General features: G+C 38.9%; 1 protein-coding gene across 3 annotated transcripts in view; it reads left to right on the top strand.

Moving 5' to 3' along the window:
• The window catches only part of CenG1A (Centaurin gamma 1A), a 675,383-nt gene that overhangs the window by 648,055 nt on the left and 8,810 nt on the right, over positions 1-18,518 (top strand). For all 3 annotated transcript variants that reach the window (XM_053797287.2, XM_053797288.2, XM_053797289.2), the window contains 5 exons: positions 928-1,383; positions 1,901-2,125; positions 3,973-4,123; positions 16,989-17,234; positions 17,388-17,505. In XM_053797287.2, the coding sequence (XP_053653262.1) occupies positions 928-1,383; positions 1,901-2,125; positions 3,973-4,123; positions 16,989-17,234; positions 17,388-17,505 (1,196 nt within the window). The remainder of the gene's footprint in view (positions 1-927; positions 1,384-1,900; positions 2,126-3,972; positions 4,124-16,988; positions 17,235-17,387; positions 17,506-18,518) is intronic.

Raw genomic sequence — 18,518 nt, forward strand, 5'->3', positions numbered from 1 at the left:
TGATGTTTAAACTTAAGAAGAGCTTTATCAAGTTTATTGAGTATAATTTTGTTTTAAGAAAAGCTTACACTGTTTTATCCACTTGTTGGCTCACAGAGCTTTATCAAGTTTGAGTATAATTTTGTTTTAAGAAAAGCTTACACCGCTTTATCCACTTGTTGGCTCACAGCCTCTATCACCCAGACATCTCTGCATACATAAATTCTTCATACAACTGTAACAAACTTATCTGTGGAACTCTTCCACATGTGCTTGTTTCCAACTTGAATTTAACAGTTTTGTAGATTCAGAATGTGTTTCCCCCACTTTTTTAATATATGGGACTATTGATTGGTGGTTAGACAATGGGGAATGTCTTGTACTGCATTACGATTGTTTCAGAATCGATTTTGGATGTTTTGTAGGTTACTTTTGGCCAGATGTATTGCTGTGTGCTTAGTGTTTGTGTGGATCTCAGAATTTATAAAAAAAAAGAAAAAAAATTGGTTTTTGAATTGTATCAGAGTGGATCAGCAATGCTTAATTACCTGCACATGTATTAAAAACTTTAATATAATCCTGGCAAACAGTATTAATAAAAAATATATACAGTGTATTATTATTGTTAGTAGTAGTGTGAGCAAGGCAATATTTCGTGAAGAGATTCAGGGAAAGTGGAGGTGGGAAGTACAATGCCTGCACTTAAAGGAGGGGTTTGTGATATTTACTGTTTGGAGGGACATCTGAACTGTTGTATCTGCATGACCCTGGCAACACAGTGATGGTGTGAATGATGGTGAAAATTTCTGTTTTGGGTTGCCCTTCCTTGGTGAGACAGGGCCAGTGTGCTGAAAAAATATATTATTTAATGTGTATATAGCACTTGTTGGGAATCTATTATATTTATGTCTGCTGGATGATTAGTTCAAATATTCAATATCTCCTCAGGATGGTACGCTAAGGAGTAGTCATGGAAGTGGAGCAGAGTTAACTGCGATGACAAGAACAGATTCTTTCCGTGACGATGGTTTTAAGCGTGTGAGTGCACCAGGCGCTGTCACCACTGCAGCCTTCATGGCGCCTCCACCTCCACCAACTTCCACCCCAGCTCCTATTATCACTGACTCCATACCTACACCAAGAGATAACAAGGATCTCCCTACTCCAAGCTCTACACCAACTACATCTCGGAAAAGTCGGAGAAAGTCCAATCTCTTCACTCCTTCAAAGAAAAGTGATGAGAAGGAAAAGAGTAAAAATGGAGAAGTAGGAAGTGGTCGTGCCATCCCAATAAAACAAGGTTATTTATATAAGAAATCCAACAAGGCTCTCAATAAAGACTGGAAAAAGAAATATGTTACATTATGTGACAATGGTAGACTAACCTATCATCCCAGTTTACATGTGAGTTTTTTTTTTTTTTTTTTTGCCTTGTCTATATGGTAAAATGGAAATCAAATTATAGATGTATACTGTATTCCTTAGCAACAAATTACACTACTATTAAATACATGTGAATTTATAGTTTTAAGTACAGCCTCTCCTCACTTAGCAACGTACTCGTTTACCGACGACTCGGACTTACAACAGGCTCTCTGACCAGTATTCATACCTAAATAATGTATATATTAGAACTGATTTCCTCTATTCTGTTTATTACAATATACAGTACACTACTGTGTAAACATTTAAAAATATACCAGAAATGCTATAAATGGTGCAAAGATGGCATTAAAACAGTATCAAAGATGGTTGACACAAACCCCCTACCATTATAGTATGCTCCTCATTTACTGACGAATTTGTTTACCGACGAGGTCGTAGGATCGGAACTTCGTCGTTAAATGAGGAGAGGCTGTACTGTATTATAGTGATAATGTATATTTTCTCGTGATTCATTTTTTTTTTTTTTGTAATACAGGATTATATGGAAGATATACATGGGAAAGAAATTTCACTTCAGTATACCACAGTCAAAGTCCCTGGAATGAAGCCAAGAGGATCCAAGGTTGTGGCTGGAAGTGGTGGTGGTGATCCTCTTGCTTCGGAGATGCACACTCTTAATATTACTTCCAGCGGCACTCCAGGACCACCTCTAGCTGGTAGATCTTCACTTGGAGGTCCAATACAGTCAAATAAAGATAAGGTAAGAGTTTTTAAATCATTCTTATAAATAAGGATGGTATACATTCATCCTTCATTTTTTTTTTTTTGCTTATTGCAAATCAAAATAGAGGATAAAAATTAGTGCTGTACTGTAATTTAATCTACTTTGAAGCATAGACAGGTGCAGAACAAACATTATGGCAATGTTTCACTCTGTAGAGCTTATGAAGGCACTGACTTAATAATGCTCTCAATAAAGAGAAATTTCATAATAAAAGGTTATGGCACACCTTTTTTTATTTTTTTTTCTTGAGTACTGTTGGTAATATGCATATGTATCTTGTAAGTTTTCCCAACCCCAACTTCATATCGTTTCTGGACAGTATGAAATTAAGCATGAAATTTAACTGAGAAAATAAAAAAAAATCCTAAGAGCCACGAGAACTAAAATAATGTTTATTTGTGACAAATTCCAGTATTGTAATGTGTGTCCTAGTCCTGGATAAGTGACTCTGGACAAGTGCTCTTGGCTTCAACAAGAGAATTGAGGGGAGTATGGGAAGGTTCGGAGAGATAGGAGGGGATTGAGCATTTAGCAAACTTGTGTTAGTGTGATATATTGAAGTAAGCAAAGACAAGTGGTTTCTTTGGGAAAGAAATTTAGGGAAACTGAGAAGCTGAACTTGAGTTCTGAAAGGGTTCATGCATAGTAGATGAATGGTTCAGAGAACCGACACGTTGATAAATTAGACACATGCAACTCTTGGGTATCTTTATTGAGGAAACGTTTTGCCACACAGTGGCTTCATCAGTCCATACAAAGGAGAATCTTGAACAGGAGGAGAATGAGGTAATCAGTCCCTCAACCTTGAGTCGATGTGGTCAGTCCATCAATCTTGAATAGAATACGGCATGTGTGCAGAGAAGCAGCTTATAAACCGTAGGCAGGAGAGGTGCAGCAGTCATAGGTGGTGTCACATTTGTTCAGTGTGGAAGTAGGTCATGCCCAAGGGTTAGGCAAGTGAAGAATTCCCAAGTATTAAGATCCCAAGAAGTTGCAGTGTCCGACAGGATAGTAGATGAATGGTTCAGAGAACCGACACGTTGATAAATTAGACACATGCAACTCTTGGGTACAATTATTGAGAAAACATTTCACCACACAGTGGCTTCATCAGTCCATACAAAGGAGAATCTTGAACAGGAGGAGAATGAGGTAATCAGTCCCTCAACCTTGAGTCGATGTGGTCAGTCCATCAATCTTGAATAGAATACGGCATATGTGCGGAGAAGCAGCTTATAAACTGTAGGCAGGAGAGGTGCAGCAGGTGTATTCTATTCAAGATTGATGGACTGACCATATCGACTCAAGGTTGAGGGACTGATTACCTCATTCTCCTCCTGTTCTTCAAGATTCTCCTTTGTATGGACTGATGAAGCCGCTGTGTGGCGAAACGTTTCCTCAATAAAAATACCCAAGAGTTGCACATGTCTAATTTATCAGGGTTCATGCACTTTAAAGGATGAGTAAGGATGTTGGTTATCAGTTTATTGGAACTGTGATGTTTGTATGCATATAAATGCATATTAGGTAAATAAACTGGCATTATCAGAAGTAGGTAAGGCTACTTTGTGGCTATTGTATCATTATCACAACCTTGGAGGATAATTCCCAGTAAGAAGCTGGTGTCAGAAGCTTTTTTGCATTAATTTTCTTAATTTGATAAATTTTAAACCAAAATGAAGAAATAGTAATAAATTTTAAATCCTTTTCTTCTAATATTAAAATATATTTTAACACCATCTCCCACCAAGGTAGGGTGACCCAAAAAAAAAAAAAAACTTTCATCGTCACTTGCTTCATATTAGTATCGCTTTATATTATAGGTAACACTGATGTCCTATGAAACCCTTCATGATCCAGCGGGAGTCAATGGTCTGGATGCTGCCAGCATTTCATCTAAAATTGAGACACCAAATGTGAAAAAGAGACACAGAAGAATGAAGAGTAGTGGAAACAAAAATGCAGAATGTGAAGGTAAGATTGATCATGTTTTCTTTCCCACAGAAGATATATTTACCAGGTAGATATTCTGAATTTATATATATGCTGTAGAAAGTTTGGAGGCCTCCTCTATTCTGTATGAAAAGAATAGATTTCCTTCAGCAAACGCATTAATGATAAAGGATGCGGGATACATTTATGAGGCCTCAGTTGTAGTTAGGAAAATCTGTCGGTTACTCTTGAACACCCGAAACAGTGTGTTGACCTCCATTTTTTTATGTGCTAAAAACTTTTTAATCAGAGCTTCATTATATAATGGTCCATATAATGTGTAGGTTATTTGTGTATTGCTCATTCATGGTATTGAATCTTTTTCTTCACAACTAATAGGGAGGATTATTAGTGTCCATTAACCCTTTCACTGTCTCGTATGTAGATCTACATTATTGATGCCAGTGTTGCTCACATAGATCTACATTTTAACAACAGCACCCGCAAATATGATGTGAGCAGTAAATTTTGGCCTAGACATGAAAGAATGGGTCTATGAAGCAAGTGTGCACTGTATAGAAATAATCCTGCATCACACAGTGCATGATGGGAAAAGCAAGCCTCTGACCTAGTTTGGTTTAAAATAACAACTTTGAGGTGTTTTCTAGGGTTTTGTTGGCTGTTTCTGGGTATCAGTTAGTAGAATGTAAAACAAACTAGTGAAAGAGAATATTTTGGGCAATTTCAGAACTGGAATTAGCTTGAAGCAGGATTCAAAGTAACAGAAATACAGTAGACCCTCAACAAACGATATTAATCCCTTCCAGAGAACTTATCATTAGACGAAATTATTGTTAGTCAAATTAATTTACCCCATAAGAAATAATGGAAATCCAATTAATCCGTTCCAGACATCCGAAAGTATTAAAAATTTTTTTTTTTCATGAAATATACATTTCCCTACAAAGAAAACAATGAGACATGCACAATAACTACATAAATAAATGTTAAAATGACACTTGCCTTTATTGAAGAGTATTGAGAGTGATAAGACAGTTTTTCCTTGAACACTGGGATTTTCAGAGTGATACGTGAATAAAGGCTTCACTTTGCAATCCCCACTAGCATTACAACAAAACATGAGTTAGTCTGTCTTTCATGGGCTTGTGTCCTGAGTGCCTTTTCCTCCTGAGTAATGTAGGTCCTGTTTGGCATTTTCATCCAGAACAGACCTGTTTTGTCACAATTGAACACTTGTTGGGGTTAGAATTTTTCAGCTTCGCCACTCAAATCAACCTTTGCTGGCCTTAAATTCGCCAATTTGAGCACTAGTTCCAGGCATTTTTTTCTGTTCACCTGAGTGTTAGTCAACTGGTGTGGGTTGCATCCTGGGGGACAAGATTAAGGACCCCAATGGAAATAAGTTAGACAGTCCTTGATGACGCACTGACTTTCTTGGGTTAATTGTTTCTCAGTAATTGTTTCTCGTTAAGCCACACCAACAACACACACTCCACATCTTCGAGTAGTACAGCTGATGGTGGTGGAGCAACAGCTGACTGTGGTGCAGCAGAAGCTGACCGTGGTACAGGAGCAACTGACGGTGATGCAGCAGCAGCTGACCGTGGTATGATAGTATTTCGATAGTATTTCTCACCCTTTTTACCACAGGGTTGGCACTAGAAGCTTTGGGCCCATGGTGGCTTATTTAGCAGTTACAAGCACTAAAAACAGTGGAATAATATAAAATGTATCGAATGTATGCGTGGGACCATCCATCCTGGCTTGTAAACAATGATATCAAGGCAGCTGAGGTGCTCAGGCTGGATGGACAGGTTCAGGACGAATCATGTTGGAGTTTTTCATCGTTGGCCAAGCCAAAATTTTCACACTAAAACGCTTCGTTAGTTGATTTTATCGTTAGACGATGCCTTCATTGGTTGAGGGTCCACTGTATTTGATTTTTGGTGATTTTCTTGAGGAAGGGTAGGCCCTCCCCTTCCTCAGTCAGTTTTATATATTTTTTCTAGATCTGTTTCAGTTATTGGAATGGCTGACACAATGACCAGTCATTCTTGTTTATATTTTATTAATCTGAGAAATATAGTAATACGTGCTTTGTTTGTTTATGTGATATTCAGAAAAATTTGATATCAAATTGGGGAGGAGGAGCATGGAAGAAGTGAATGTTTTCAGATACTTGGGAGTTGACGTGTCAGTGGATGGATTTATGAAGGATGAGGTTAATCATAGAATTGATGAGGGGAAAAAAGGTGAGTGGTGCGTTGAGGTATATGTGGAGACAAAAAACGTTATCTATGGAGGCAAAGAAGGGAATGTATGATAGTAGAGTAGTACCAACACCTATATGAGTGTGAAGCTTGGGTTGTGAATGCAGCAGCGAGGAGGCGGTTGGAGGCAGTGGAGATGTCCTGTCTAAGGGCAATGTGTGGTGTAAATATTATGCAGAAAATTCGGAGTGTGGAAATTACGAGGTGTGGAGTGAATAAAAGTATTAGTCAGAGGGCTGAAGAGAGGTTGTTGAGGTGGTTTAATCATTTAGAGAGAATGGATCAAAGTAGAATGACATGGAGAGCATATAAATCTGTAGGGGAAGGAAGGCGGGGTAGGGGTCGTCCTCGTAAAGGTTGGAAGGGGGTAAGGGAGGTTTTGTGGACAAGGGGCTTGGACTTCCAGCAGGCGTACATGAGCGTGTTCAATAGGAGCGAATGGAGACTAATGGTATTTGGGACCTGACGATCTGTTGGAGTGTGAGCAGGGCAATATTTAGTGAAGGGATTCAGGGAAACCGGTTATTTTTATATATGAATGGTATATAATACCGACAAGATGAGATTAAGACACATATGCAACATCTAGGTATCTTTATTGTAGACGTTTCGCCATCCAGTGGCTTTATCAATACCAATTCTAGGACATAACTTGAAGACAGTAGAACTATGTACAGAAGATGAGGTAATCAGTCCCTCAACCTAGGAGTAGGTGCGAAGAGCACCATAGTCGTGGAGATTCTGAAGCAGAAGACAGGATCCTGGCGCTTATATAGAAACGTCAGGTGTAGCAGACGAGGGCATATTCACTGGTAGGCGGGATTCCCCAGTGGAAGTAGGTCCTTCCCAAAGAGATGGGTTAGTTGTAGTAGTAGTTGTCGTAGCCATGAAGGTTATGTCCTAGAATTTGTATTGATAAAGCCACTGGATGGCGAAACGTCTACAATAAAGATACCCAGATGTTGCATATGTGTCTTAATCTCATCTTGTCGGTATTATATACCATTCGTACACAACTTGTCAGACACTGCAACATCATGGAATCTTAATTCTGAGGACATGTACATAACCTTCACGGCTACGACAACTACTACTACAACTAACCCATCTCTTTGGGAAGGACCTACTTCCACTGGGGAATCCCGCCTACCAGTGAATATGCCCTCGTCTGCTACACCTGACGTTACTATATAAGCGCCAGGATCCTGTCTTCTGCTTCAGAATCTCCACGACTATGGTGCTCTTCGCACCTACTCCTAGGTTGAGGGACTGATTACCTCATCTTCTGTACATAGTTCTACTGTCTTCAAGTTATGTCCTAGAATTTGTATTGATAAAGCCACTGGATGGCGAAACGTCTACAATAAAGATACCCAGATGTTGCATATGTGTCTTAATCTCATAGTTTTATATAGCCAGACTTGAGCCCTGGAATTGGGAAGTACAATGCCTGCACTCTAAAGGAGGGGTTCGGGATATTAGCAGTTTGGAGGGATATGTTGTGTGTCTTTATATGTATATGCTTCTAAACTGTTGTGTTCTGAGCACCTCTGCAAAAACAGTGATTATGTGTGAGCGAGGTGAAAGTGTTGAATGATGGTGAGTGTTTTTTTGTTGGGGGGGGGGGGATTTTCTTTCTTTTTGGGTCACCCTGCCTCGGTGGGAGACAGCCGACTTGTTAAAAAAAAAAAAAAAAGTGTTTCAAGATGTTTTAGCACTTCAAACATTGCTTCACTTGGAATAATCGGTATATATACAATATGACTGGTTTTTATTTTTATTTTTTTTTGTACTATTATGATCTTAGAAGGCTATATACAAGGAATACTTGTAATATTACAATTGATTCAGAATGTAATACTCCTCAGAACATGTAAATAGGTAATATTGATTGACTTTACTGGGTTATATATATGGTATACAGCCTCTCCTCACTTAGTGACGTACTTGTTTACCGACGCCTTGGATTTACGACGGGTTCTCTGACCAGTATTCATACCTAAATAATGTATATTAGAGCTGATTTCCTCTACTGTTTATTTTAATATAGAGTACACTACTGCCAGGATGTATGGGAAGCCCCATACAACCATCTCTTTCATTGTGGTGAAGAAAAAGGAAATCAAGGAAGCTGTTGTTGCGAAAGGGGTAGATATGCTCACAAAAAAGAGATCGCAAATACTTGAAGGTGTTGAGAATTTGTTGTTGGTGTGGATCAACCAAAAACAGTTAGCAGGAGATAGTGTTATGCAGTCAATAATTTCTGAAAAGGCAAGGCAGTTACATGCTGATCTTGTAAAGAAAATGCCTGGAACGAGTGCTGATATTAGTGAATTTAAGGCAAGCAAAGGCTGGTTTGAGAGATTTAAGAAGTATAGTGGCATACATAGTATGGTAAGGCATGGCAAGGCTGCCAGTTCTGAGAAATTTGTGGCTGAAAAATTTGTGGATTAATTCAAGGACTATGTAGAGGCTGAAGGATTCGTCCCACAACAAGTGTTCAATTGTGACGAAACGGGCATCTCTCAGAAGAAAATGCCAAAGAGGACCTACATCATGCAGGAGGAAACGACACTCCCAGGACACAAGCCTATGAAAGTCAGGCTAACTCTCATGTTCTGTGGTAATGCTGGTGGGAATTTCAAAGTGAAGCCTTTACTGGTGTATCACTATGAAAATTCCAGAGTGTTCAAAAAATGCAGTGTCACCAAGAGCAAATTGTGTGTGATGTGGAAGGCTAACAGTAAGGCATGGGCCACAAGGGAAACTTTCCTTGATTGGTTCAATGAAGTGTTTGGCCCGAGTGTGAAGGAATACTTCCTGGAAAAAAAATTGCCCCTCAAGTGCCTCCTGGTAATGGACAATGCTGCTGCTCATCCTCCAGACTTGGATGGCAAAATGGTGGAGTTTAGTTTCATTACAGTGACGTTCTTGCCCCCTTATACCACTCCCATGGACCAGCAGATCATTTCAAACTTCAGAAAACTGTACACCACAGCATTGTTTCAAAGGTGCTTTGATGTGACCTCGGACACTCAAGTGACCCTAAGAGAGTTCAGGAAAGATCACTTCAGTATCCTCCATTGCATAGGCCTTATAGATAAGGCTTGGCAGGGAGTGACTTCCAGGACTATGAACTCTGCTTGGAGAAAATTGTGGCCAGATTGTGTGCTTGACAAAGATTTTAAAGGGTTTGAGGCTAACCCTGTTGACCCTACACCTGTTGTGCAATCAATTGTGGCATTGGGGAATTCCATGGGGTTGGATGTGAGTGGCGAGGATGTGGAAGAGTTGGTGGAGGACCACAGTGAAGAGCTAACCACTGAAGAGCTGCAAGAGCTTCATCTGCAACAGCAACAGACCACAGCTGTGGAAATTGCTTCAGAGGAGGAGGAAGACAGATGGAAGAAGGTGCCTTCTTCACAGCTTAAGGACATTTGAGCAAAGTGGAGTGAAGTGCAAACGTTTATGGAGGAACATCACCCTGACAAAGCTTTTGCAAGCCGTGTTGGCAACATGTACAATGACAGTGTCTTGTCCCATTTGAGGCAAATTTTAAAGACATGCCAGAAACAGAGCTATCTGGAAATTTTTTTTTGAGCAACAGGAGTCCAGCGACTCTCAAGCTGATCCTCGTAACCCTGGATAAGGACTTGGTACCTAAGGGTCTTTATGGGAGGGGATTCCCCTTCCAAACAATAGTGTAACTTCTCCATCCTCTCCCCTCCTCCTGTCTTCCATACACTAACAACAGTCTTCAATAAAGGTAAGTGTGATGTTTCACTGTTTTCTGTATGTAAATCTATGTTTAATGTAAACGGATTAATTGGATTTACATTATTTCATTTATGGGGAAAGTGGTTTCGCCATTTCTAAATTTCAACTTTCATCACACTCTGGAATGGATTAATTACGAAATTCGAGGGTCCACTGTAATTATTTTATTTTTTGTACTGTTTTGGTCTTCTAAGGCTATGTATAATGAATACCTATAATATTGTAATTATTTTAGAGTATAATATTCATCAGAACATGGAAATTATTCACATTGTTTGACTTCACATCCTCATAGCAGACAGATAAAAAGACCCGGCACACTTTTGTATCATCATTTGCAGATGACACTAAAGCATGAAAGTCACTACGGTAGAGGACACTGAAAAAGTACAGGAAGACATAAGCAGAATTTCCCAGTGGGCAGTAGAGAACATGGCATTCAATGGTGATAAGTTCTAGCTGCTTAGGTATGGAAAGAATGAAGAACTCAAAAGGAACACTATATACAAAACTGAAGTGGGTCACCAAATAGAATGTAAGGAACACATAAAAGACCTGGGAATAATTATGTCAGCTGACCTTTCTTTTAAAGACCATACCAAGACAAAGATCACTACAGCCAGGAAGATGACTGGGCTAGTATTGAGAACTTTCAAAACAAGGGAAATAATGCCAATGGTGACACACTTCAAATCGCTAGTGCTCCCTCACTTAGAATATTGCTCAGTGCTGACGGCCCCATTCAAAGCAGGAGAAATATCGGAGCTGGAACACATACAAAGATCGTTTACAGCTCACATTGAGCCAGTAAAGCACCTAAACTACTGGGAACACCTTCAAGTCTTGAACATGTGCTCATTGGAGCGGAGGAGAGATACATGATAATATATACGTACCTGGAAAGTACTCGAGGGACTGGTCCCAAATCTGCATGCTGCCATAACATACTGGAGTGAGAGATATGGGAGGAAGTGTAAAATAAACCCAGTGATGACCAGGAGTGTGATGGGGACAATAAGGGAACACTGTATCAACATTTGGGGTCCCAGACTATTCAACATCTTGCCAGAAGATATCAGAGACATGGCTGGAACAAGTGTAGAACTGGACAAGTATCTTCACCAGGTGCCAGATCAACCAGGCTGTGATGGATATGTGGGGCAGTGGGCCTCCAGCAGCAACAGCCTGGTTGACCAGGCAAGCACCAGATGAACCTGGCCCATGGCCGGGCTCAGAGAGTTGAGAAACTCTGGGTTATATACCTGGTGTTTTGTGGCTGAATTCCACTGACAGTATCATGAAACTGTGATAAATTTGGACTGAATAAGTCATCTTTGAACTACTTGCACACCCTGTTTGCTGGTAGGGAAACTGATGGTGGAACAACAGCTCATGGTTCCTTTGTTTACTTTTGCTAGTGAGGCATTCTAGTATGTCAGACATAGTCATCCCCTGAGTAGTTAACCATGATACATTGTGTGGACCTTGCTGGCCTTAGATTTTTTCAAATGTATAAATAGATGGAAGAAGACCCAAAGAGTTGTCCTGAGGTAAAAAATATTGGCAGATGGCAGATTTGTGGGTACAAAATATGGTGTGTACTAGTATGCTGGACACAGTATCACCACGTGTACTAGTACGTCAGACAGAGTTAAAGGGTTAATGAACAAACGTTGCTTTTGTGACTGGATTACCTACAATATTTTCTTCAGACTTTTCAAATTGGAATTTGTTGAATTTTGTGTAATATTGGCCAAATTACTGACTTCTGTGCACTCCGTAGGTTTGTTTAATAGTTGAATGGACAGTTTCTTGTGCTCAATCATTAGAACAGTAAACTACCAGTGGAACAGCTAGGACTTTTGTCAAATTGAGTAATAGAATTGGTTTAAAATAAGACACAAAGTGGGCAAAATTGCCAATGTGTAAATTGCGTCCAGGTTGCTAACTTTACGCATGCATAATTCTATAAGGTTTCTATAAAATTTTTAATTTTTTTGTGTTATCTTCAAAAGTAGAGTCTCTGTACCATTGCAGAAGAAAAAATAATTGTATTCTGAAAAATCACAACACTATCAACACTTTAATTTCAGTGTCAAAGTAGTGAAAGGATTAGATCAAAATGTTAAAACCAATACTCCACTGCATACTTAATATAGGACTAATATATGGGCTAGTAACCCCTTCTCCTGTATACAATTACTAAAAAAGAGAAGAAGAAAAACTTTATAAAACTGGGTTGCTTAAATGTGCGTGGATGTAGTGCGGATGACAAGAAACAGATGATTGCTGATGTTATGAATGAAAAGAAGTTGGATGTCCTGGCCCTAAGCGAAACAAAGCTAAAGGGGGTAGGAGAGTTTCAGTGGGGGGAAATAAATGGGATTAAATCTGGAGTATCTGAGAGAGTTAGAGCAAAGGAAGGGGTAGCAGTAATGTTAAATGATCAGTTATGGAAGGAGAAAAGAGAATATGAATGTGTAAATTCAAGAATTATGTGGATTAAAGTAAAGGTTGGATGCGAGAAGTGGGTCATAATAAGCGTGTATGCACCTGGAGAAGAGAGGAATGCAGAGGAGAGAGAGAGATTTTGGGAGATGTTAAGTGAATGTATAGGAGCCTTTGAACCAAGTGAGAGAGTAATTGTGGTAGGGGACTTGAATGCTAAAGTAGGAGAAACTTTTAGAGAGGGTGTGGTAGGTAAGTTTGGGGTGCCAGGTGTAAATGATAATGGGAGCCCTTTGATTGAACTTTGTATAGAAAGGGGTTTAGTTATAGGTAATACATATTTTAAGAAAAAGAGGATAAATAAGTATACACGATATGATGTAGGGCGAAATGACAGTAGTTTGTTGGATTATGTATTGGTAGATAAAAGACTGTTGAGTAGACTTCAGGATGTACATGTTTATAGAGGGGCCACAGATATATCAGATCACTTTCTAGTTGTAGCTACACTGAGAGTAAAAGGTAGATGGGATACAAGGAGAATAGAAGCATCAGGGAAGAGAGAGGTGAAGGTTTATAAACTAAAAGAGGAGGCAGTTAGGGTAAGATATAAACAGCTATTGGAGGATAGATGGGCTAATGAGAGCATAGGCAATGGGGTCGAAGAGGTATGGGGTAGGTTTAAAAATGTAGTGTTAGAGTGTTCAGCAGAAGTTTGTGGTTACAGGAAAGTGGGTGCAGGAGGGAAGAGGAGCGATTGGTGGAATGATGATGTAAAGAGAGTAGTAAGGGAGAAAAAGTTAGCATATGAGAAGTTTTTTTACAAAGTAGAAGTGATGCAAGGAGGGAAGAGTATATGGAGAAAAAGAGAGAGGTTAAGAGAGTGGTGAAGCAATGTAAAAAGAGAGCAAATGAGAGAGTGGGTGAGATGTTATCAACAAATTTTGTTGAAAATAAGAAAAAGTTTTGGAGTGAGATTAACAAGTTAAGAAAGCCTAGAGAACAAATGGATTTGTCAGTTAAAAATAGGAGAGGAGAGTTATTAAATGGAGAGTTAGAGGTATTGGGAAGATGGAAGGAATATTTTGAGGAATTGTTAAATGTTGATGAAGATAGGGAAGCTGTGATTTCGTGTATAGGGCAAGGAGGAATAACATCTTGTAGGAGTGAGGAAGAGCCAGTTGTGAGTGTGGGGGAAGTTCGTGAGGCAGTAGGTAAAATGAAAGGGGGTAAGGCAGCCGGGATTGATGGGATAAAGATAGAAATGTTAAAAGCAGGTGGGGATATAGTTTTGGAGTGGTTGGTGCAATTGTTTAATAAATGTATGGAAGAGGGTAAGGTACCTAGGGATTGGCAGAGAGCATGCATAGTTCCTTTGTATAAAGGCAAAGGGGATAAAAGAGAGTGCAAAAATTATAGGGGGATAAGTCTGTTGAGTGTACCTGGTAAAGTGTATGGTAGAGTTATAATTGAAAGAATTAAGAGTAAGACGGAGAATAGGATAGCAGATGAACAAGGAGGCTTTAGGAAAGGTAGGGGGTGTGTGGACCAGGTGTTTACAGTGAAACATATAAGTGAACAGTATTTAGATAAGGCTAAAGAGGTCTTTGTGGCATTTATGGATTTGGAAAAGGCGTATGACAGGGTGGATAGGGGGGCAATGTGGCAGATGTTGCAAGTGTATGGTGTAGGAGGTAGGTTACTGAAAGCAGTGAAGAGTTTTTACGAGGATAGTGAGGCTCAAGTTAGAGTATGTAGGAAAGAGGGAAATTTTTTCCCAGTAAAAGTAGGCCTTAGACAAGGATGTGTGATGTCACCGTGGTTGTTTAATATATTTATAGATGGGGTTGTAAGAGAAGTAAATGCGAGGGTCTTGGCAAGAGGCGTGGAGTTAAAAGATAAAGAATCACACACAAAGTGGGAGTTGTCACAGCTGCTCTTTGCTGATGACACTGTGCTCTTGGGAGATTCTGAAGAGAAGTTGCAGAGATTGGTGGATGAATTTGGTAGGGTGTGCAAAAGAAGAAAATTAAAGGTGAATACAGGAAAGAGTAAGGTTATGAGGATAACAAAAAGATTAGGTGATGAAAGATTGAATATCAGATTGGAGGGAGAGAGTATGGAGGAGGTGAACGTATTCAGATATTTGGGAGTGGACGTGTCAGCGGATGGGTCTATGAAAGATGAGGTGAATCATAGAATTGATGAGGGAAAAAGAGTGAGTGGTGCACTTAGGAGTCTGTGGAGACAAAGAACTTTGTCCTTGGAGGCAAAGAGGGGAATGTATGAGAGTATAGTTTTACCAACGCTCTTATATGGGTGTGAAGCGTGGGTGATGAATGTTGCAGCGAGGAGAAGGCTGGAGGCAGTGGAGATGTCATGTCTGAGGGCAATGTGTGGTGTGAATATAATGCAGAGAATTCGTAGTTTGGAAGTTAGGAGGAGGTGCGGGATTACCAAAACTGTTGTCCAGAGGGCTGAGGAAGGGTTGTTGAGGTGGTTCGGACATGTAGAGAGAATGGAGCGAAACAGAATGACTTCAAGAGTGTATCAGTCTGTAGTGGAAGGAAGGCGGGGTAGGGGTCGGCCTAGGAAGGGTTGGAGGGAGGGGGTAAAGGAGGTTTTGTGTGCGAGGGGCTTGGACTTCCAGCAGGCATGCGTGAGCGTGTTTGATAGGAGTGAATGGAGACAAATGGTTTTTAATACTTGACGTGCTGTTGGAGTGTGAGCAAAGTAACATTTATGAAGGGATTCAGGGAAACCGGCAGGCCGGACTTGAGTCCTGGAGATGGGAAGTACAGTGCCTGCACTCTGAAGGAGGGGTGTTAATGTTGCAGTTTAAAAACTGTAGTGTAAAGCACCCTTCTGGCAAGACAGTGATGGAGTGAATGATGGTGAAAGTTTTTCTTTTTCGGGCCACCCTGCCTTGGTGGGAATCGGCCGGTGTGATAATAAAATAAAAATAACATACAGTTTATCTCCATGGGGAAGTGGAACAGAATTCTTCCTCTGTAAGTCATGCGTGTCGTAAGAGGCGATTAAAATGCTGGGAGCAAGGGGCTAGTAACTTCTTCACCTGTATACATTACTAGAGTTAAAAAGATAAACTTTTTAGGCCACCCTGCTTTGGTGGGATATAGCCAGTTTGTTGAAAGAAAGAACATACAGTTTACCCTTATATTGCAATAAACATTAAAGATAAATGCATTAAAAGTACAATTTTCCAGTAGATTTTGCCCTTTATATTAATATTTCTTATATCAAGGGGTTACTGTAATATAAAATTTAACATTTGTCATAACTTGTATGGTAATCATTATATTAATACCAATATTAGTAAGGATAATGATTGATAACTGGAAATAATGCAAAAAAAAAATTTATTCAAGAATGTTTGTAGATAAATGTCTGTAATCATATAGTTAAAGAATATAAAATGTTCAGTGTAAATTATATGTTTAGTAGTAGTAATAATAATACATGAGTTGTAATACATTGCTCTTGCAGTGAATATTCCATTATTGACTTTTTATTGTTAAGGGGAAGAGCTAAACTTGAAGGGGTCATACAATGCATTGTGAATAGGAGGCAATCCGATTAGATCCAAGGATGAGGATAGGTCTGCTTCCTTGGGTCAAAAAGCCCATTACAATTATCAAAGCATCTCGTGTGAGGAGCTATCCTTGACTTGTTTTTCATTTTGCCTTTTTTTCTTCAAGGGGTAAGAGAAGGAATCTGGACAGGGCTTGATCCAAAGAATTGGAGTGATTGACTTCCATTCACCAGGCACTTATAACCCCTAGAGGTTTAGCACTTCCCCTTGAATAAAATAATTGTTCTGTAATTTGTTACTTGTGAATACCAATTGAAAAATTATTTATTCCTGAGGTAGTTTGTTTTATTTTAGACATTACTATCATAGAAATTGCTAGATGGATTCTATTAAAATGGCCACTTGTAGTGTAGTTAAATATTTTGTTCAAAAATCTGGTGTGCCAAGTAACTCACAAATGCTTAACTATAGTATTTTTATTAAGCCTTATAACCATACATCAAGTCATTTTGGGTATACCATTTTTTCATAATTTTGTTAAAATAATAATAATAATAATGACCTACTAAGGAAGTAAGTGACTTTCAAAGATACTAGAAAATAGAAAAAAAGGGACATATAAAGATCCTGAGAGGGCAAACTATTGCGCTTTCCAGTATCCAGGAACAGCACCATTGAAGGAAGTTTCTCTTATGAAAATTTTTGCAAGAATTCCTTTTCTGAAAATAATAGTTAATTTTGTATCCCTTTCATGTGCTTAGAGTAAATATTTGTACAGTATTGCATTCAAGTACATAATTTCATTATTTCTTACTGACGTATTGATTTCATATATTAGATTCTGATGGCTATGAGTTTAGTCTGGTGTCACTGGACAACAAGCAATGGCATTTTGAAGCAGGAAGTCAGGAAGAGAGAGACGAGTGGGTAACAGTCATTGAGCAGCAGATTCTTAGCTCACTTCAAGGTAACGAGTCCAACAAGAGCAAGACACGGCAAGCACATCCAATTGACCCACAAACAATATCTACTATAAAAAATCAAGTCCCAGGAAATTTGAACTGTGTTGATTGTGATGCTCCGAGTAAGTACAGCAAGACCTTAAATTTGGGTTAGACCTTTACAGCAGTGATACCTTCATTTTCATAAAATAAAAAATTAGCAAAGAATTTGGAGATAGAACTCTTCATAATTTATTTGCAGGTTGCCTACATAATTGTTAATATATTACTTATAGATCCGGAGTGGGCCAGTATCAACCTTGGAGTATTAATGTGCATAGAATGCTCAGGCATCCACAGAAATTTAGGATCTCACATATCAAAAGTGAGGTCACTTGACCTGGATGAATGGCCGTAAGTACAGATCTCTTATGTAGAGCACTTTTTCCTTTAATAAGTAATTCATTGAGAAATGAGAGCATACACATGAAATTATTTTAATATAATGGGGGAAATTATAAACCCTAAGGGGTCATAAGAAACCTTGGAAATAGGAAGCCATCAGGTTCAATCTTTAGAGTGAGAACAGATTCAGTTTCTTAGATCAAAAGCCCTTCTCTAGAGAAGATTTTAATAGTAGTTTATCTTAAGTTGAACTTTTTGATAAACATTTGAGTTGCAGATGTATAGCCTTTCCTTGAGGTTTACTGTATATGAGAACATAGTCTGATTAAAAGCATCATTATGTATAGCTTTATGCACTATACATTGACCAGCAAGTACTGTACAATACAATCTTTTGTTACAGCTTACATTGTATACTTTTGGCAACCACTAATTTGAAAGAAAACACATTGCATGAATCTGTCCCTTAAACTGGACCCTTGTAGGAGGAACAAATCCTGTTGGGAATGGGAGGCATCCATTACAGTAGATGGGGGAAAAAAAATAGCAGCCTTGCATTGATAAACGTATGGGAAAATTTTAGGGTTTATATATAATATTCAAGTAGGAAGTTTAAATAATTGTTGAAAAAAATGGAAGGCTGGATAGTCATTGGTAAATGCCAAATGGTGAGAGGTAACATGTCAGGAAACTCTTTGAAGGAAGCTGTAATGACAGTGGCATTGAAAGACCATGATACCATTGAAGGTCTTTTGATCAAAGGAATTTGAATTACCCTCCCTATCCTGAAACCTGATTATATCCCATTTTCAAAGTGCTGTATTATTCCTTTAGGTTGAAACCCTCCTGTTTAAAAAAAAAAAAATAGTCATTTTTTTTCCTTTAGTGACATACATAAGTTTTTTTTTTTTTTCAACAAGTCGGTCGTCTCCCACCGAGGCAGGGTGACAAAAGAAAGAAAATCCCCAAAAAGAAAATACTTTCATCATCATTCAACACTTTCACCACACTCACACATTATC

The sequence above is a fragment of the Cherax quadricarinatus genome, chromosome 82 (assembly GCF_038502225.1).
Source record: "Cherax quadricarinatus isolate ZL_2023a chromosome 82, ASM3850222v1, whole genome shotgun sequence".
NCBI lineage: Eukaryota > Metazoa > Arthropoda > Malacostraca > Decapoda > Parastacidae > Cherax > Cherax quadricarinatus.